General features: G+C 40.6%; 1 protein-coding gene across 1 annotated transcript in view; it reads left to right on the forward strand.

Moving 5' to 3' along the window:
* rad18 (RAD18 E3 ubiquitin protein ligase) overlaps positions 1-22,652 on the forward strand; it is a 306,334-nt gene that overhangs the window by 37,598 nt on the left and 246,084 nt on the right. Inside the window, exons 3-4 of the mRNA XM_072582676.1 lie at positions 9,308-9,369; positions 16,318-16,388. Coding sequence (XP_072438777.1) covers positions 9,308-9,369; positions 16,318-16,388 — 133 coding nt within the window. The remainder of the gene's footprint in view (positions 1-9,307; positions 9,370-16,317; positions 16,389-22,652) is intronic.

The raw sequence follows: 22,652 nt of genomic DNA on the forward strand, positions 1-22,652 counted from the left end.
ATGATCTTTGAAATGTTGTGATCACATCATGTTGATAGTGAAACTACTGTTAAATAAAATTAAGCAGTGCTGTGGTTAGTGCTGCTGCCTTACAGTGCCAGGGACCCAGGTTCAATTCCAGCCTCAGACAACTATCTTTGCGCAGTTTGCACATTCTCCCTGTGTCTGCTTGGGTTTCCTCCAGGTACTCTGCTTTCCTCCTCCAGTCCAATGACATGCAGGTTAGGTGGATTGCCCCATAGTGTCCAGTGACATGTAGATAAGGTGGATTAGCCATGGGAAATTCAGCATTTCAGGGATAGGGTAGTGGAATGGATCTGGGTCGGAGGGTTGGTATGGACGGAATGGGTCGAATGGCCTGCTTTCACATTGTAGGTATTCTATGAAAATAATTCACAGCAGTCTGTGGAAATCAAGTATTGGGCCCCATTTATTCATTTGTAATAGCTAATGCAGAAAGCCTTCCTGACTGGGACACTCAGTGATAACAGCCCCATCCTCCCCATATTGCTTGATGTTGCATTATGTACTGTGTGGAAAATTTAATGTGCAGAGTGCAGTAGGTCATTTTTGCTGCTGACCCATTTGCTGGGTATGATAGAGGCAAAGTTCAAATGTAAGTCCTAAATGATGTCTACTCGGTTTATAAAATCAAGGAATTTACAATCTCCATATGTAACATAAGATTAGATTACTTACAGTGTGGAAACAGGCCCTTCAGCCCAACAGTCCACTCTGACCCGCCGAAGCGTAACCCACCCAGACCCATTCCCCTACAATTACCCCTTCACCTAGCACTACGGGCAATTTAGCATCGCCAATTCACCTAACCTGCACATTTTTGGATTGTGGGAGGAAACCGGAGCACCCGGAGGAAACCCAAGCAGACACTGGGAGAATGTGCAAACTCCACACAGTTGCGTGAGGCGGGAATTGAACTATGAGGACGAGACATGTTTTATAAGTGCAGTGGGACCCAGACTTTCAAAAATCTGCAAGCAAATTAAATTCCCCCTCTCTCTTTATGATTAGAAAATAAATAATATTGAAAGACACTGCAGAGGGAAAGCTGCAAACTCTGGCAAGACCTAGGCCCAACTGACCGCCTGCTGAATTGAAGTTAGCCATGTTGGACAGTGTGATATCATCGCCAGAAACTGAAAAAGCTGTGAGAAAGTACCTTAAATTCCTTTCATGCTTTTGGACTCTTTATCCAGGAACTTTGTTCATTTTTGCCTATTTGGTTCTCCCAGATACTCTGGTAAAGCCATTTATCTACTGTCCATCCAATTTGTGAATAACTATGTTCGTGGTTGGAATTCAAGTGATTATAGTTTTAGTTTTATATTTTAGTAATTAATAATCTGCTTTTACCCTGTCTAGTTAAGGATAAGTTTGCTAAAATAAACTGTTGTTTTTCTGCATCATTGTTGAAACCTGGTGTGAGTTTCTTTTACTTAGTCAGTAAAAGAGGCATTAACCATCATAGCCATTGAATTGGTCTTCTTTCATGGAATACTGTGGCGTGACTTTGAGTGCACTTATCAGGGTCATGACAGTACCATTCAGTGAAGAATTTTGGATTCCTGCAGTCTTTCTTCCATTGAGCAATATAAAATGCCATGGCCACATGTACCACATGGTGAGTGAATTGTAGATTAATATAGATCATGTAACCTCCTTTTAATTGGTATTGATTCAAATCAAGGCCGATCAGCAGTCAAGCTTCTGCTTAGTGACATGCAAATGCAGCAAGCAATTCAGAAGGTACACGGTATATTAACCTTTGTTCCAATGTGATTGTGTACACTTGCTTCGCTTGTATAGGATGCTAGTGAGACCTCATCTGGAGCATTATGTGTGGTTCAGGTCCCCTTGTCTTTGGAAAATTGCCTGCCATAAAAGTGCAACAAAGGTTTATCAGATTTTTCAGTTGGTGTGATTCTGCTGAGAGTGGGCTTGTATTCTCTGAAATATAGAAAAAAAAGGCGCTTGATAGACTTTAGTTACTGATGACCCCAAGGCAAAATGAGAGAGCACACGAATATAGCATTGAGATTAATGATTAGCCCAGGGCTCAAATGGCAAAGCAGACTCGAGGGGCTAAATAGCTGTCCCCTGCTCCTAAACTGATTAAAACATTAGTTTCTTATGAATAATTATGAAAGGATCTTTGCAATCCATTCTATTACCCTGGTATACTTTCCATTCTATAACCTTGATGTACTAATGTAAAATATGATTTGTCATGCAAAACAATACTTTTCACTGTATCTCCGTACAGGTGAAAATAATAAATGATAAAGTTATTAACAAAAGATTACACACAGCTAGTTTATAATAAGTATTGATAAGACAAAACTTTAACTAAAGTCATGGTGAGCCACCATAGTATCCCACTGGGGCTTGAGCTCCTTGTTGTTGAAATGTAAGGATAAACAGTTGACGTTAGATCCAACAGTTGTTCTGTTTCGGCTTCTGTCTATTGGCTTGTGTAGTTGGATAGTTGTAGAAGTGGTCAGCTAGGCAGCACAATTTGAGAGAGAGAGGAGGCTCCTTGTTTTTCACTCATTCAGTAGTTTCAACACTTACACGCTGCCTGACTGTCCTTTGGCAGAGTAATATTTGGTTTCTGTTTACTTTTCCATTTTCTTCTCCGGCAGTCAAAACTCGCCTCTGAAAATGTTCTCGAGTGCTTTGTGACTTAACTAGGTTTCTCTAAATCGTTCAAAATTTAAAAGTGGTACTTTGTTCAACCACAAAACAAAAGAGTCAAGAATGCTGCATCCTTTGAGTAGTGTTCTTCCTATCTGCTGCTTTTCTCTCACCTCTGTTGCTCAAATCATAGAATCCTTACAGTGCAGAAAGAGGCTGTTCAGCCCATCGGGTCTGTGCCAGCCCTCTGAAAAGCATCCCAGCTGGACCTAATACTCCACCTCCATAACACTTGATTTTCAAACTCCTGAACGTTTGAGAATGTTTACTGATAAATTAATGCAATAGTGAGAACCTGTGAATTAAATTGAGAAATGCAAAGAAATGAATTGATGTATTCAGAGATACTGATGCAACATCAAATAAATAAATTAACAAACAAATTTGCTTAAAATCAATGTGGGCGCCAGTGAGTACAGCAATAGGAACAACACAAAAACAAGTAATGGAGCAGTGGTAGACCTAATTTACTAATTGATCACACAAAATGAACAATGAATTCAGTGAGCTGTAATTAGACTATCAACTCAATAAATGAATGGACAACAGACACGCCAATGAGTAAATTGAAGGAGCGATGATCATCATGAATTAATACATTCTTTGTCAAAGAAATTTTGTGCTATGTTCACACTGATATTCCTCAGCTCATCTTTATCAACTGGCAAACATAATGAAAAACAAAATGCTGAACACTTCTATCATTCCCAAGATACGTAAACAGTTAATACATACTCATGTAGTGAGTGGTTTGTTTTGTTTGATAACACGTGCAGGAGCACTGGAACCTTTATATTAAAGTTACCAGAGAAATGTACGTACGTGTTGCATAATGAGATTAAGTATTTCAAACATGTTACTTACATAAAACGATAATCCCACCACAAAGCAAATGTTTCTCTGATAACAGGGGAAATATATGGGTCTGGCTTAGGAATCTCCACAGGAATTATTCGAGTCAAGGCTTTTAGTATTGATGCAGCAACAGAAGTTGTGAGGACTGAAGGTTCAAATCAAACAAGTGTGATCTAGGAAAACTATAGAAGTTCTTATATCACCTGATAAAGCTGAGACTTGGATGCACCTTAGATTGATTGGTTAGCTTGAAGTAGGGGAAATTTGGAAAACAGGCAAGAAAGCCTTTGACCAAACATTTAATAATTTAATACATGGCTTGTTGTTCAATACTGCTGTGAACTGGCATGCTTTGCTATGTTGAAGGTGCTATGTAAATACAAGCCTCCTACCTGACTATCTCCTCCTCAGTTCTCCTTTATTTTTCCCTGTTAAAAGCTAGATCTGTCTTATTCCTTTCTGCCTTAGATATACATCAAGTCTCTCATTTAATACATCAATGCTTTTTGTGATTGTCATTCCCTGTGGGTGTTCCACATTCTTCATCACTTGTATAAAAGCATTCCGCCTAAACACCTTATTTGATCTTTTAATGGGATCTTACAGTTGTATTTACTGTCTATCCCTGTCTACCCCATTCTGGACTTGCCCACAAGCGGAAAAAATGTTTGTCTGCATTCACTTCCTTCTATGCTTCTTTCAAACTACTTACTTGCACCTAGATCCCTGGGTTACACGCACAGCAGTGCCAAAGCATATGACTGAGCTCCCCTACATACTAAACTGCAAAAGACCTCTTGGGTCCGTCAAGCCTCCCCCTAAAGTGTGATAGCTGGCCAGCATCTTCCGTACTGTGCACTACCGCTACCTCTCCCATCTCTCATTCTGCAGCACCTTAGGGTGATTGAAGGGGGGTGGGGGGGGGGGGGGGGGGAGCAGTGGGCGGAAGAGGCAATAAAACCACAGTCCTGTTGAGGGGTAAAAAATCTCTAAACTTTCTCTCTAAACCAGTCCAAGTGATTACTTGGACTGTGTCTGAAAAGAAAGAAAAAACCTTGTATTTATTTAATGCCTTTAGCGATGTCAGGATATCCTAAGGTGGTTTACAGCCATTGAAGTACTTTTGAAATGTACTTGCTGTTGTCTCGTAGGAAATACGGCAGCCAAGTTGTGAACAGCAAACTCCCACAGATTGCAATGTGATAACGGTTGGATAATAATTTTATTTGTATGAGATGTTAATTGAGAAATAAATTATTGGCCAGGGCATGAGAGAGAACTCTTTTTACTCTTCTTTGTGAATGTATCAGAGAGAGTTTTTACATCTGCCTTCATCTTAACATCTCTTTGAAAGATGACCCCTCAGACAGCTTGGTGCTTTCGTTGTGCTATGTTAATGTGAGCACCTCTTTTGTGCTCAAGTCTCAAATGGAAATCAAGCACACAACCCTCTGACCCTGGTGAGAGTTTGAGTCTTATCAACTGCAGCAGATCTGATAAAAGTTGCGGCCTCAGTTCAGAACTAGTACAACTCTCTCTTCAAGGCATGCAGAGAGACAGCATTTACCACACTAAGCTAGTAATACATTTGGAAGGCTCACCAATCTCTGGGAAAAGATGAAGCGTATAGCATGCAATATATTTTTATGCATGTTTCGTTTGACTTGTGTTTTGTGCTTCTTTCCAGTGTTTATTCAAATAATCTATTGATAGGGAGCCTACCCAACTACTTAATTATTCCATAGATTTCTCCCAAGTCTGTGCTGCTCTGAAGTAAATCAACCAACCTCCTTAAACCAATTTGCTTAGCTGAGGTTTTTTTTAAAATTAGACAGCTGAATCATTTCCATCGTCACTATGCTGCCAGTATGTGTGTCTGGAATGGAAAACAGGAGGAAAAATACACCAAGTACTCTGGAAAAGGTTTGACCATTGATCTGGATAATGATAGATTGATACCTTTTGACTAGTTCTATTTGTGCACCCTAATACTTTGATAGCTTTAGATACAGTTTCTCTACTGTGATCATGGACTTTCAGTGAAATTTTTATTTTAAACGCTTTTCTATGGACAACTACGGTCAGATCAGAATTGCTTCCTAAATCCAACAGAATTGCCACCAGGATTGTGAAGCAGCCATCAACATCCAGGTCAACCTGGAATTGTATGCTTCCTATGTCTACATGCCTTCTTTGACTGAGACAATGTTGCACAGAAAGATATCGCCAAATTTTTATCAGTGCCACGAGAAGCTGATGAAGTTCCAAACTCAGCGAGAATGGCACAATACCCTCAAAGCAAGTGAGGTGTGCCCTTCATCTGAAGAAGACCTTGAACTAGTCACTGCTGGAGCTATGCAAATTGGCTTCTGATAAGGCCAACCATCATATATGTGACTTTGTGGAAACTGATGACTTGAATGAGCAAGTCCAGGCTATCAAGAAGCTTGGCTATTTCATCACCAACCTGATCCTTTTAGGAGCTCCCCAGAATCGCATGGCCAAGTACCTGTTTGATAAGCATGTTCTGGGAGAAAAGCAGTTAAAAGATCCACTACTTGGAAATCATTGTGCTTCTATTTCTTAACAGTACATCTGCAATTAATGTTTTTTTTTACAAAAAGTGAACGTTTGTCTACTTTCTTTTACCGGAGTCAGGTTTTTGGTGCTGTCTTTCTATATAGGGTCTTAACTTTGAAAGTTGAGTTTATAAATGGAAAAGTGAAGATAAACATGCTGGGGGTTGGGGAATAAAACTTGCAGTGAAACTTTCTATCAAGTGGACAAATTGTGAAACTGTATATGGCACAGCTGCTGATTCTCTAAGTACATAAAAGTTATCAAGTGTTAATTAGCCTTCAGTGATCTGTATATGACAGCACCAATATTATTTTCTCTCAGCCTCCTTCACTTTTATTCCTTGTAAATGGTATTTTATGTTCAATACATGATGCTGCATTTATTCAAATTAATCACTTTTTGTTTTGTAGACCTGTCGCTTGCCGCATCTGAATCTTTCGTATTGGATTGCAGTCCTCTGCAATTTTAACCCTTGCACATTTTTTGTTGTCATCTGCAGAATTACTTGAATTACTTTAAATGCCACTGTCCAAATTCATAGTAAGACCGTAAAGTATACTGGGGCCCAGTCTCTAGGTTGAACAGCACCCATTAGCTACAAAGTGTCTTCCTTCAACATTAGAATCCATTCTTAATCCAGCATTTCAAGTTCTTCCTGATGCCATTTGATTCAAAGTAAGTGGGTCACTAATACCAGCGCTTCACTGGAGGCTAGGCCACTGTTGGAATATTACGTGCAATTCTGGTCTCCTTCCTATCAAAAAGATTTTGTGAAACTTTGAAGGGTGCAGAAAAGATTTACAAGAATGTTATCAGGGTTGGAGGATTTGAGCTACAGGGAGAGGCTGAACAGGCTGGGGCTGTTTCCCTGGAGCATTGGAGGCTGAGGGGTGACCTTATAGAGGTTTACAAAATTATGAGGGTCATGGATAGGGTAAATAGGCAAAGTCTTTTCCCTGGGGTCGGGGAGTTCAGAACTAGAGAGCATAGGGTGAGAGGGGAAAGATATAAAAGAGACCTAAGGGGCAACTTTTTCACGTAGAAGGTGGTACGTGTGTGGAATGAGCTGCCAGAGGAAGTGGTGGAGGCTGGTACAATTGCAACATTTAAAAGGCATTTGGATGGGTATATGAATAGGAAGGGTTTGGAGGGATATGGGCCAGGTGCTTGCAGGTGCAACTTGATTGGGTTGAGATATCTGGTCGGCATGGACAGGTTGGATCGAAGAGTCTGTTTCTATACTGTACATCTCTATGACTCTCTGACTCCATGCTGTCACCTAGTATGGTGACGAAACATCTGAAAACGAACTTTCCAGCTCAGCGAGCAAACTTACATCCAGATTCTTTGTAGTATATGCCATATATATATTTGATATATGCAAAATAATTCTGTTATCAAGATGCATCTACTTGTGTACCTTGAATATCTATTTTTATGTGTAACTGTATCCTGGGCTATCACATTAGAGAAATAGGATGAGGGGTTACCATGTAGAGGTTTATAAAATCATGAGGGACAGGATAGGGTGAATAGCTAAGGTCTTTTTCCTAGGGTGGGGGAACCTAAAACTAGAGGGCATAGGTTTAAGGTGAGAAGGGAAAGATTTAAGAAGGATTTGAGGGCAATTTTTTGAACGCAAAGGGTGGTGCTTGTATGGAATGAGCTACCAGAGGAAATGGTGGAGGCTGGTATAATTACAACATTACATGGAACAGTACAGGCCCTTTGGCCCTCGATGTTTGTGCCGGCCTTCTATCCAACTTTAAGATCAGACTAACCCACATATGCTTCATTGTACTGTCTTCCATATGCCAATCCAAGAGTCACTTCAATGTCCCTAATGTCTCTGACTCTACTAGCACTGCTGGCAGTGCATTCCAAGTACCCACCACGCTCTGTGCAGAGAACCTACCTCTGACATCTCCCCGAAATCTTCCTCCAATTACCTTAGAAATTATGCCCTCTTGTGATAGACATTGGCTAACCATTCTATCTATGTCTGTCAACATCTTGTCCACCTCTATTAAGTCATCTCTCATCCTTCTTCGTTCCAGTGAGAAAAGCCCTCAGTCCCTCAACCTTTCTTCATAAGACATGCCCTCCAGTCCAAGCAGCATCCTGGTAAATCTCCTTTTCATCCTTTCTAACACACTCCCATCTTTCCTAAAATGAGACCACCAGAACTGAACACAAGGTATATGAATAGGAAAGGTTTAGAGGGATATGGGCCATATACTGGCAAATGGGACTAGGTCAGATTGAGATGTCTGATTGGTATGGACATGTCGGACCAAAAGGTCTGTTTCCGTGCTATATGAATCTATGACTCAAATTTAGGGCAAATTAACGTGAGATCATAATAGAAGCATGGCTTTACAGTTTGCAGAAAAAGCATAACTATAATCACTGGATTTTAAATTCCAAAAAATCACAATATTCCTCTGATACTTTGTAATGTAATTGACGTTTCTCATAACTGATAACATTTAGTGCATTGAAAGTTGGAAAGAATAGGATAATATCGTCTAACCCTTGCACAATTCAATAGGAGATGAGTTAGTGCAGTCTATGTTGTAACAGCCATGCTTAAATGCCCCCATTTAAAAATCAGCATGTGTGAGTGGTGATAGAATGGGATGCTAAAAAGGTTTAGTCCCATCAACTCTCCTAAAAACCATCTCATTGATTCTATCATTTTCATTCATTCAAACTGTTTATTTGTTATTCTGTTAGTATGCCTTCAATGCCGTCCAAATTTGTTTGGTCCAGAAGGCATGTAAAGAGTTAATTTACTACATTTTGTAAAATCTGTTTGGTTTGAAAACTGAAGTTATGTAAGAAAATAACTATGTAGTCAAATTCATCACACTTGCTCCACAGGACCCATGACACCAGTGGTGTTTCTGAATTTCTGAAGTGTATGAGGGGAATGATGTTTGAACAATTTGCCACAAGTGTGTGCCTTCACAGCTCTATTATTCTAACCATAACATTCCACAGATTTATTAGTCATATTTGCGAGCACTTGCAGAAAATTGAAGCATTTCTTTGTATTTTCCTGTGTTGATCAATTTCTGTTGCCTATTCTGAGGGGATGTGAATGGAAAAGGCAGATGAGGTGAGGTAATTATGTTTCTTTGTCCCTATTTTCTAGATTGCTCCCTTTGTGTGCGGAAATTCTTATTGTACAAGACACAGTGTCCGCTCTGTTGTGTGGTAAGTAAAACGTTGGTGGGTCTGAATCAATCTGGAGTATGGAATGAGGAAATAAAATGGAATGTGGGGACTTTTCATTAAAAATCGAACTTAGTATTTTTCCAGTTTTGTGACCTCGGCTATTCCACCTCTGGGTAGTTTATGACCTCACCTAAGTTGCAAATGTGACTGCTAAGGACATTGAAGTCTTTGTCAGTTGAATATACCCATGTTCGGATTAGAGTGCTCACAATTATGATCCAGTCCTGTTCTTTAAACTAAACGAAACTTCTACTTGTGTAGGACACATCAGGACAAAATAAGACACCAGAGAAGGGTGAAATTGCTGGCTCCAAAGAGCTTTTCTGTGCTTTTATGTATAACAAGCATCTTTTCAAATAGAAGTTTTTTCTTACAATTCACTGTCCAAGGACATTTCAACTGTGAACGAAACTGAGGAGGAGAAGGAAGTCAGCTAGAAGATGAATGGAAGATGCAGCGAAAGAAGAAAAACAAGAATTTTAGGACAATGAGAATAATAAGAAAATGTAGGAATGTAGATTTAAGAAATCGAGAGTGAGAACTGAGGGAATTGTAAAGTACACAAAAGAAATGTCAATCAAAGCAAGGGAGATAATAAATGAGAAAATGAATTGTGTGACGTTTGGTTGACATATTACTTTAGGAATCTTGTATATTGTGTAATTATTAGTGCATTCTTTGCAATGTTTTTGGTAGCTGGTACTATCAGAAAGGAGCATGAATGTTTTGAGTAAGTGGCAATATTTGCAGGGTATCTCTGATGCATTAATTTATAAAACATTGTACTATTGTGCGATGTAGCAGGACTGCTACATGGTGACAGGCATTGTCTTTTGGGAGAGTGTTCAATCTGAGAATCTATCCACCCCGTTCAGTTGTATATTAAACATCTGACCACACTAGTTCTAAAATCCACAACCAGTGGAAACAGTTTATCTTTATCTACTCTGCCTTTTCCTAAATGAATCTTTGGTTGACATGATGTGATGAGTGAAGTCCTGTAGGGGGTCTGTGCAGGGGCCTCAGTGTCTTACAATTTGCATCAATGACTCAGATGATGGGAGTGAAGGGGTGGTGCCACATTTGCAGATGGCAAGCCAATATAGGCACGAAGTATGTTATGAAGAAGACATAAGGACATTAGATAGGTAAAGATAGGTTGGGTGAGTGGCCAAAAGTCTGGCAGATGGAGTCAAGTGTGGGAAAGTGTAAAATTGTTCACTTTTCACTGGAAGAATTTAAAGAAAGCAGAGAGATGATAAAGATGTAGAGGGATTTGATGCGTGACTCAAAGAAGGACCCTATGCAGATAAAGCATGAAGGCTAATAGATACTTTCCTTTATTGCAACAGGAATTGAATGCAAAAGTAAGGATGTTATGCTTCGGTAAGACAGGATATTAGTGAGACCACAACTCGACTACTGTGTGCAGCTTTGGATTCCTTATTGAAGGAAGAATGAAAACACGTTGGAGGTGGTTCAGAAAGGGTTTCCTAGATTGATACTATGAATGAGTCAGTTGTCTTATAAAGATAGATTGGACAGGTTGGGCTTGTCTCCACTGGAGTTTAGTAGGTGAGGAGAGACTTGATTGAAGTTTATAAGATCCTGAGTGTTGTTGACAGGCTGGACATGGAAAGGATGTTTCTTGTGGGTCATGATGGGGGGCTCCAGTTTTAAAATAGGGCTCACCCTTTTGAAGACAGAGATAAGTTGTTTTTTTTCTCTTACCCTGGTTGTTGAATGCTATCTTAGAAGGTAGTAGAGGAGGGTCACTGAATAATTTCAAGTCAGAGGTGGATAGATCCAGGGTCATTGGACCGAAACATTAACTCTATTTTGTCTCCACAGATGCGGCCAGACCTGCTGACTTTTTGCAGCGATTCTGCCATTTGTTTCTGGTTTCCAACATCGCAGTTGTTTGTGATTTTTTTGCTCTGTTTTGTTGATTGTTAAGTAGGAGAATCCGGAGTTACCTGGGTTGGGAATGTGGATGATGGAGAGGGATTTTAAAGAGGAGTCTGAGTCCCGTGTTCAGCGGCACAAATCATTATTTATATCAATGCATTGTGGGGGAGGTCTCTGGAACACTTTCCCTTTCCCAGTAAAGTACAGGATATTTATACATACTGCATTACAATGGTTAGAGGTAACATTGACATCAGTGCTTGCCACATCCCCTGTGACCTGCACATCCGTACATAATTATGGACAACTTCAAGGTCCAGCTTATCCAATCATCTCATGATATTTGCCAGACACATGCTCACCTGTCCTTGGGCTCTTACAATACATTTTATTGACCATTTCGAACACTGACTGTCAGGCCACTTTCCAGACATTTGCCAGCTACTCGCTGGTACCCTTATGAAGATTTTCCAACTGTGTTTGTTGAAACCAGTCTCTGTCCATTTCTATAGAAATGTAACTACATTTAAACTACAAATGTGTGTCTACTCGAATATGAAATTATGATTATTTAAAAGGCGTCATTTAAAGTAGGTCAGGCTTTTCCTTTCTATTTTATATAAAAATAAGAAATTCCACATCAGTCAGTCTCCATCTGAGCTGCCTTATCAGAGTCTGACTGTCTGCATTATAGTCCCATCTTACTAAGACTCAGAGGCATTTTGTTGTCTGGCTGTGAAGGCCATGACTTGAGCTACATGAAATGCCGCAGCAGCAGCTGAACATTTGTATCAGTTTAAAAAAAAACACGCAGCCATTTTGTCACATTCCGCCATGGGCAGCTACACCAGTGGAATATAAAACAGATCAGCCATGATCTTATTGAATGGCAGAGCAGGCTAAAGGGCTGGACGGTCTACTTCTGTTCCTATTTCACGTGTATGAGGTTCTCCACTGCTTCACATTTGTTCATGGTTCGAGAGAGAGAAAGATGTTGTGATGTGTGGAAATCACTTCTTTCCTAAAATCAAAGGCTGCAGCTCAATGTAGGCTCTTGTGCAACTTCTGTTCAGGAGCCTTGCTTTTTTCAGGCTAGTGGAGATGTTCGCCCACATTTCATTTTCCTTTTCTTTCCTTAGTTTTGGGTACCTGACTCTGCTCAATGAATCATGACAAAACAACATCACTAATCACAGGACTGAACAGTGGGGCAATTACACCTTAGCAACTCCATACCTTTCTATCTTAATGGTTCTACACACCAGGACGAAAATTTCAAGTTGCTCAGAAACCATTCTCTTGCTCCAATAAGTGTATCACAAATGTGTTAAGAAGCAGGCAGTTCAGCCCGTCATGTCCACCCTGACTGACCAAAATGCATCCGACCCAAACCCACCCACCCACCTATCCCTGTAATCCTACACTCTTCCATGGCTAATCCACCTAGCCTGCATATCAATTGACAATAGACAATAGGTGCAGGAGTAGGCCATTCTGCCCTTTGAGCCTGCACCACCATTCAATATGATCTTGGCGGATCATCCTTAATCAGTATCCTTGATTCCACTATCCTTGAGAGCTCTATCCAACTCTTTCTTAAATGAATCCAGAGACTGGGCCTCCTCTGCCTTCTGGGACAGAGCATTCAACGCAGCCACCACTTTCTGGGTGAAGAAGTTTCTCCTCGTCTCTGTCCTGAATGGTCTACCCCATATTTTTAAGCTGTGTCCTCTGGTTCGGCACTCACCCATCAACGGAAACATGTTTCCTGCCTCCAGAGTGTCCAATCCTTTAAGAATCTTATATGTCTCAATCAGATCCCCCCCTCAATCTTCTAGACTCAAGGGTATACAAGCCCAGTCGCTCCAGTCTTTCAGTGTAAGGTAATCCCGCCATTCCAGGAATTGACCTCGTGAACCTACGCTGCACTCCCTCAATAGCCAGAATATCTTTCCTCAAATTTGGAGACCAGAACTGCACACAATACTCCAGGTGTGGTCTCACCAGGGCCCTGTACAGCTGCAGAAGAACCTCTTTGCTTCTATACTCAATCCCTCTTGTTATGAAGGCCAGCATGCTTATTAGCCTTCTTCACTACCTGCTGTGCCTGCATGCTTACCTTCATTGACTGGTGTACAAGAACACCCAGATCTCTTTGTACTGCCCCTTTACCTAAATTGATTCCATTTAGGTAGTAAGCTGCCTTCCTGTTCTTGCCACCAAAGTGGATAACCATATATTTATCCATATTAATCTGCATCTGCCATGCATCTGACCACTCACCTAACCTGTCCAGGTCACCCTGTAATCTCCTAACATCCTCCTCACATTTCACCCTGCCACCTAGCTTAGTATCATCAGCAAATTTGCTAAAGTTATTACTAATACCATCTTCTATATCATTAATATATATTGTAAAAAGCTGCGGTCCCAGCACTGATCCCTGCGGTACTCCACTGGTCACTGTCTGCCATTCTGAAATGGAGCTGTTTACCACTACTTTTTGTTTCCTATCAGCCAACTAACTTTCAATCCAAGTTAGTACTTTGCCCCCAATACCATGCACCCTAATTTTGCTCACTAACCTCCTATGTGGGACTTTAAAAGCTTTCTGAAAGTCCAGGTACACTACATCTACTGGATCTCCCTCATCCATCTTCAGAGTTACATCCTCAAAAAATTCCAGAAGATTAGTCAAGCATGATTTCCCCTTCATAAATCCATGCTGACTCTGTTACTACTATCCAGATGTGTCATAATTTCATCCTTTATAATAGACTCCAGCATCTTCCCCACCACTGAGGTCAGACTAACTTGTCTATAATTTCTTGCTTTCTCTCTCCCACCTTTCTTAAAAAGTGGTACAACATTAGCCACTCTCCAATCCGCAGGAACTGATCCCGAATCTATCGAACTCTGGAAAATAATCACCAATGCATCCACGATTTCTAGAGCCACCTCCTTCAGTATCCTGGGATGTAGACCATCAGGCCCCGGGGACTTATCAACCTTCAGACCTAACAGTCTCTCCAACACCAATTCCTGGCAAATATAAATTCCCTTCAGTTCAGCTCCTTTAGCCACTGTTACCTTAGGGAGATTGCTCGTGTCTTCCCCAGTGAACACAGATCTGAAGTACCAATTCAATTCTTCTGCCATTTCTTTGTTCCCCATAATATTTTCCCCTGTTTCTGTCTTCAAGGACCCAATTTTAGTCTTAACTATTTTTTTGCCTTTCACATACCTAAAAAAGCTTTTACTATCCTCCTTTATATTTTTGGCCAGTTTACCTTCGTACTTCATTTTTTCTCTGCGTATTTCCTTCTTAGTAATCCTTTGTTGTTCTTTAAAAGCTTCCCAGTCCTCCATTTTCCCACTTATCTTTGCTATGTTATACTTTTTCTCTTTTAACTTTATATGTTTCTTAACTTCCCTCGCCAGCCACGGCCACCCATGCCTCCTCCTAGGATCTTTCTTCCTTTTTGGAATGAACTGATCCTGCATCTTCTGCATTATACACAGAAATATCTGCCTTTGTTGCTCCACTGCCATCCCTGCTAAGGTATTGCACCATTGAACTTTTGCCAGCTCCTCCCTCATAGCTCCATAGTTCCCTTTATTCAACTGAAATAGTGTCACTTCCCATTGTACCCTCTCCCTTTCAAATTGCAGATTGAAGCTTATTGTATTATGGTCACTACTTCCCAATGGCTCTTTCACTTCGAGGTCCCTGATCAATTCTGGTTCGTTGCACAATACCAGATCCAGAATTGCCTTCTCCCTGGTAGGCTCCAGCACCAGCTGTTCTAAGAATCCATCTCTGAGGCACTCCACAAAGTCTCTTTCTTGAGGTCCAATACCATCCTGATTCTCCCAGTCTACCTGCATGTTAAAATCCCCCATAACAACTGTAGTAACATCTTTGCGACAGGCCAATTTCAGCTCCTGAATTAACTTACATCCGATATCCAGACTACTGTTTGGGGGCCTGTAGATAACTCCCATGAGGGTCTTTTTACCCTTAGAATTTTTTAGCTCTATCCATACTGACTCTACATCCCCTGATTCTAGGTCCCCCCGCACAAGGGACTGAATATCATCCCTTACCAACATGGCCACCCCACCCCCTCTGCCCATTAGTCTGTCCTTACGGTAGCATGTGTAGCCTTGAATATTCATTTCCCAGGCCCTGTCCACTTGAAGCCACGTCTCCGTTATCTCCACAATATCATATCTGCCAATTTCCAAAAGTGCCTCAAGCTTATCCATCTTATTTCTAATGCTTCGTGCATTCATGTGTAGTATTTTTAATTTGTTACTGCCCTCACCCTTCCCATCAACTCCTATTTCACTCAACCTTACAGCATGATCCCTTTTTTTTTTGAGTTTTCCACGTAGCCTGAACATCTTTGGACTATGGGAGGAAAGCGGAGCACCCAGAGGAAACCCACGTAGACAAAGGGAGAATGTGCAAACTCCACACAGACAGTCGACCAAGGCTGGAATCAAATCCAGGTTGCTGGCGCTGTACGGCAGCCGTGCTTATGGATTATGGCCAATGGGTTAAGTGCCATTTAGACTCAGAAAAAATAGTTGTGCATTTGTAGACTATATAGACTGGTTGTCTCCGCACAAGTGCTGGAGTAGGATCTGAGTTGTCAACCTATTGAATAACATGAAAGAGCATCCAAGAGAAGCACTATAGGCATCGTGAAATAGAATGTTTTTGTAGTGCTCCTGTATGAAACCAGATGTCCACTATCTGGTTTGCCTAGTTGAAATAACGACCAAATTCAATGTGGAACTAGCTCAGACCTAGGTGGTCCAAAGCATAGGAATGTTATGGTCCCCAATGCATGTCACTCAGTATTGCAATGCACATTTGAACTAAGAATCCTTTTAGTGTTGGTTGTTTCCTTGCTTCCACATTGTTTGAAATGCCGTCAACTTCTAGAGCCTCATTTGTAATTGTTCTTCTCTTCTCCCTATCCCCCCCCACAAAAAAAAACAAACCTGCAGCCTGTGACAGAACCGGAACTACGCAATAACAGAATATTGGATGAAGTGGTGAAATGTTTTCGTTCTGCAAGGTACTGCATTTTTTTTGTTTGTTGAATAAGTAGGGTGGAATGTCTTCTCATTTCCTTGGAGTGGTCCGTTGTTTTCTGAAGTTTGATTAGTTTTATACTAATTAGTATTGTTTTCCCATGTTGAATGAAATTTACTTTTGACTGGTGTTACAGTATGTATGTATGTCTAGGAGTGTGTATGAGTTGAGACACTTAACTTTTGCTCTGTTGATCTAAGTTTGTCCCATCTTTTTTATTCTTACTTCCCATTCCTGAAGGTAGTGCCTGTTGTTGGAGTATAGTTCCACTGGAGGACTTTCTTTTGCTACCTTAATGAAATGATTGTCCTTTTTCTATAAACTTTTAAAGGTTCAGTTCGAGACTCATCGCAGCTTAGTGAAAACAACAAATGCTGGATATCACATTGGGTCAGACAGCATCCATGGCGAGAGAGCAAGCTAACATTAACGTTTCGAGCCTAGTTGACTCTTCACCAGAGCTGAAGTGAAGCTCTGATGTTAGCTTGCTCTCTCTCCATGGATACTGTCTGACACGATGTGGTTTCTAGCACTTGTTGTTTTCATACAGATTCCAGTATCTGTAGTATTTTGTTCCTTCATCACAGCTTAGCATCATGTTGGGATCTGCCTGCTTTTTCCTCTCAGTAATTGTTGGACATTTGTCAGTAATGGGAAGTTAAATTGTTCATTTACACCCCAGGGCAACCGAGACTTACTGCAAGTAGCCCTCCTACCTCCCTGGCTAAGTTGGTCTCACACAGCATGCACTGAGAATTGAACTTCATCTCCTGTTTAAGTGACTGACTCTTAGGGAGATCTTGTTACATATTTTTAAAAGAAACACTGAGCCTGTATTTATGAGGTGGCTTTTCATGCCCTCAATGTCCCTACACACTTTACAACCAGTAAAATACTTTATGAATGCTGTAATTTGTAAATAGTGCAGTAGTCAATTTGCACTCCCTCAAACAGCAGTGAAATAATTACCTGATAATAAGGTTAGCATAACATTAGTTGAGGGATACGTCTTGATTTAGATTGCAAGAAGAACTTCCCCTTGTTTTAATCTGTTACATCCACCTGAGATGATATGGGGACCTTGGATTAACATCTCATTGGAAACACTTTTCATAATTAATACTTCCCTGAGCGCTACACTGAAGAGTTCAAGCAAATTAATTGCTGAAATCTTTAGAGTGGTAATTTTGAGCCAATAACCTACAGCCTCAGGTGAGAATTATGCTATTAAGCCAACTTTTTGCTGGAACTCTTTCTGATAATCAGTTTGGCAGCAGTGAATGACAGATGATGCAACATTGAGCATCAACCAATGCAACTCCATTGCTGCCAGTAGTGTGGCCTCCACAGTATCTCTACAAAACTTAGCCCTTCCTTACTATCTCAGAGACAGGAGGATGTGGAGCTTGGAGTACAATTGCAAAAGTTGTCAGAACTGTTTGTCTCTTCATTATTTAGCAATTTGTGAATTTGAAAAAGTGAGTGATTATGATGTGGGGAATTTACAAAAGCATTGACCTGTTTGTCAGTCACACCAGTGTTGAGGAATTGACTTCTGTCTCCTCATTTAAAAAAGAGGCTGTTGAACCTGTCATGATCCTCTGAGTTGATGGTAAATCTGCAATGAGTTTGTATTTAGATAAATGCAAAAGGTGTTAGTGAATGGTAGTGGTAGGAAAATGGGTACCAATACTTGCTAACAGATGGTTCCATGGATATCCATGAGGTGGCAGTACCTGACTTTTCTTTACATGCCTTATTAGTCTTTTGAATTTCAGCAGGTTATTTGACTATGAAGGGTATTACTCCCAAGCTTGATCCTTGGCTATTGTCTATGCGTGCTCATAGTTCACTCCTCACCCAAATGCAAAGTGCTGAAGGCAGTTGTATCATATGGCGAGGTTAGCTGCTGACCTTCTGACCTGTATGATGCAGTACAACCTGACACAGGACATTTATTTGTTGATCCAGTGGAAGTTAGATTCAGAAGAGGCTAATAGCAGAGGTATTGGTCTCAGAAATGTCCTGAACCTGACAGAAGAATGTGCTGGTAATAAGCCTCACTGTTCCATGCGTCATCTCAAGTGTATAAGTTACCAGCTGAATCACAAAGATGGCTAATCTTGACAACTATTTAAGGTGAAACTGGGTGGTTAGCACTGCTGCCTCACAGTGCCAGGGACCTGGATTTGGTTCCACCCTCAGGTGACTGTCTGTATGGAGTTTTCACATTCTCTCCGTGTCTGCAAAGGTTTCCTCCTGCTGTTCTAGTTTCCTCCTACAGTCCAAAACTGTGCAGCTGTGGATTTGCCATTCTAAATCATCCCAAAGTTTCCAGAGATATGTAGGTTAGGTGGGTTAGCCATCGGACATGCGGAGTTACAGGAATAAGGTGAGGTCTGGGTCTGGGTGGGATGCTTTTTAAGAGGGTGCATACTCAATGGGCCAAGTGACGTCTTCCCACACTGTAGGGATTCCAAAAAAGATACTCCTACCAGGTTTCATCAGTAAGCAAACATAAAAGATTATTTATTATACTCAAACTTATCCTTTAACAAGTGACAGAATGGATTATTAGCTACTACTGTGCCAATTTAAATCATATCTCCTTTAAATCCAAACATGTACACATTCATTCACAAATAGGATAGATGAGACATAGTTCTGCAGAAATAGCATTAGGAGAAAACATAGGCAACAAGGAACAAATTCTGTGGATCAAAATGTGACTGAAAAATGAGGTGTCTTTCTCTATGTTTTTGGTGTTGACATCAACCACAGAAGATCCTTATTTTGGTAGCTGGTCAGGTGGACTCAGGTCTTTGTTTGGGTTACAAGTGCTTTTCTTCCCAGTGTTTTTGAGTGTTGGTTCTCTTCCATCACGGATGGGCAGAGACAGAGACCTGTCTTGGCTTGCCAGTTTTCTAGAGGGCTGAGTGCAAACGCCCCATGGGTGTGTGACATGAACTTAAAACAAACTCAAAAGATGTTGCTACGCAATCTTTCAACCCAAAATCACTTGATGCCTCCTTGTCACACCAAAGTATCAAATTCACCTTCTCCAAATGATTTCTTGTAACTAATAAAGTGAACGCTGCGCACAGTTTCAGTTTTAACCTGTAAGTTGAAAAATGAACAAGTTAATTCTGTACAACAAGCGTCCAAACTTCTATTTTCCACTTTATATTCCTAATACCTGTATAAAATAATGAAAGGCTTATGCCCGTAGTGTCGGCTCTGCTCCTCGGATGCTGCCTGACCTGCTGTGCTTTTCCAGCTCCGCCCTTTTTGACTCTCCAGCCCTCACTTTCTCCTAAGTATAAGATAGGTAGTCCTTGCCGCGATTTGCCTTTGTTCAGTCTCTCTTCTCCACATTCTTTTCCCTTCCTCTCATGGCTTCCTTTTTAAACGTGGGGCAATTCCTTCTTCTGTTTTCATCCATAATCAAAAAAATACCGACAAATAAAAAGGTATCGTTTTTATATTTCCCATAAACTGACACACTGCACCTAGAGGTTGTAGCAGTGCTTAATGAGAAGAAAATCTGTTGAGTTTTTTTTTGTTTTCTTGAAGGTCAGGGTTTTCTGAAACGATACCAGTATGATTTTCAAAACATGCTGCTCTTCTCCAAGGTTAAGGGTGTTTCCTAAATTTGTGTTCCTCCACCTCCCCCTGAGAGTGATAATTCATTAAAGGAAGGGAGCATCTGGAAGTTTGAGTAGTGGAACAGTCCTATGAAGCTCTTGGAATAGGGTAGCTGTACAGCGTAATGCTCTGAGAATGGAAGGATGTAAAGTGAACGAGATTACCTTAGAATACAGAGTTGGTGTTAGTTACAGACCAGGAGACATTGATGGTAAGTTTGGACAGGTGTATGTTGATATTCTAGTGCATGTCAGTATTAAGAAGGTGGTGGTTTTGGGTGTCTTAAAAATTATTAAAGTAAGTCAGTCCCCAGAGCCTGATTACGTCTATCCTTGGATACTGAGTGAGGTAAGGGAGGAAATTGTTAGGGTCTTGACAGAAATTCTCGTATCCTCTTTAGCCAGAGGTGAGTTACCTGTTGTTCCTTTGTTTAAGAAGGGCAACAGAGATAATCCCAGGAAATGCTTGGCTGGTGAGCCCTAAATCAATAGTAGCGAAATTATTGGAAAAGATTCTTAATGACAAGGTTAACATGCATTTGGAAAAGAATACACTTATTTGGGATAGTCAGCATGGCTTTATGCAGGGGAGGCCTTGTCTCACAAAGTTGGTGGAGGTTTTTGAGGAAGTGATGAAGATGATTGATGAGGGTAAGGCAAGTTGTCTAAATTGACTTTACTGAAGCATTTGACAAGGTCTCGTGGAAGACGCGTCTAGAAGATTAAATGGCATGGAATCTATGGTGAGTTGACAGATTGGATACAAAATTAGCTTGGCCATAGAATTCTTTCTGACTGGATGTCTGACAAGTAATGGGTTTTGCAAGAGTTGGTGCTAGGACCTGAGTTGCTTGTAACCTACGTAAATGATTTGGTTGTAACTGTTGGTTGTATGATGGATAAGCTTACAGATGACATGAAAATTGGTGGCGTTGTAGAAAGTGAGGAAGGATGTTGAAGGATGTAGCAGGGTATAGATCAGCTGGAAAATTAGATGAAATTGTAGATAGGGTTTAATCCAGACTAGTGATGCGTTTTGGGAGGTCAAGTACAACAGGAAAGTATACTGCAAATGGCTGGACCCTTAAAAGCATCGATATACAGAGGACCTTACAGTCCAAGACAATAGCTTCCAAAGTGGCACCACAAGTGGATAAGGTGATAAAGAAGGCGGGTGACATTCTCGCCTTTATTGGTTGGGCCTTTAGTTATAAAATCGGTGAGTCATCTTGCAACTGTATAAGATTTTTGGTCGGGCCACATTTGGGATACTGTGCTGTTTTGGTTGTTGCACTATAGGAAGACTGTGGAAGCTTTGAAGAAGGTGCAGAAGACATTTGTCAGGTTGTTGCCTGGATTGGAGTGTAGTAGCTGAAAGGAGAAGTTGGACGACTAGGTTTCTTTGCGTTAGAGTGCCGGACACTGAGGGACACCCATTCCACCACCTCGTTTATGCCCTTTTGATCTTCCACAACATCCACCTATCTGCTTGCAATGTTTTCAAATTTTGTATTGTCTGTGAACTTCTAAAGTATTGTTACAACACTGGGAGAACAACCCTAACTAAATCAACCTCCTTATTACTGGATTCACAACGCAGTGAAATTAAAACATTCAATGACCCTCCAAACAGTCTTTACAAATAACGATCTTGGACACTAAGTTTAAAATTGAAGCAAAACTTAACTCATCATTATTAATGATAACTTAGCAGAACATGGATATACAATAAGGTAATCAAATTAATATCTGCAATCTAAAGCCCAATCTTCATTGACCATAATCCCCAATCTCACGCAGATAGACACACGGAAAGGATAAACTAGAAATTAAATTAAAATGCCAGTTCAATAAACAGTTTCCAATGATTGAAATCAGGGCTTCATGAAATCCTTGGACAATGGGTTGTTCACAGACATATAGAACTGTCTATTATTATACTTGAATTCTGAAGTCACTGGATAATGCAAACAATCTCAGGAGATTTCTTGAAATATTTAATTACTACTTGCAGACTGGGATTACTTTCTGAGAGCCTTTAATAATTTGATAACTGGAGACGAACTAGAGAGGGAGTAAAATGACTCAGCACTTTGCCTAGAAATCTCCAAAAATCACTTTGCTTCCTGCCAGCCCAGTTGGAATGGTTCTCTCTTGATTGACCAATTCAACATCCAACCAACTGCCAACTCTAAGCATAATAACAGCTCAGTGCTGATTCATCCACAGTGCGCTCAGATCAGTTTTTCAGTTGCATTATCTTTCCAGGCCATTTTTCAGCAGAAAACATTTGTTTTTGTCCTCTCTTAAAGCAAGTTGCAATTAGATTTAATTCTTAGTGTCAGCTCTCAGTTCCAAACTCAAAAATAAGGCAAGAATAGTAATGATCTCAAGTTTGCCTTGTACACCAAAGTTTGGGTCATGAATGTATGTTGGGAAAAGCAAGGTTCTTACAGGAACTTCACTACAAACGTCCAGTGTGAAAATATCTATCAACCATTCCTCTCTATTTCCTGTACTCAGCCAATTCTGTATTCATGTAATATTTGAAATGATAGTAAAAGTTTCTTTCAATACATAAAAAACAAGTGAGAGGCAAAGGT

Source organism: Chiloscyllium punctatum, chromosome 12 (assembly GCF_047496795.1).
Source record: "Chiloscyllium punctatum isolate Juve2018m chromosome 12, sChiPun1.3, whole genome shotgun sequence".
In the NCBI taxonomy this organism is placed as follows: domain Eukaryota; kingdom Metazoa; phylum Chordata; class Chondrichthyes; order Orectolobiformes; family Hemiscylliidae; genus Chiloscyllium; species Chiloscyllium punctatum.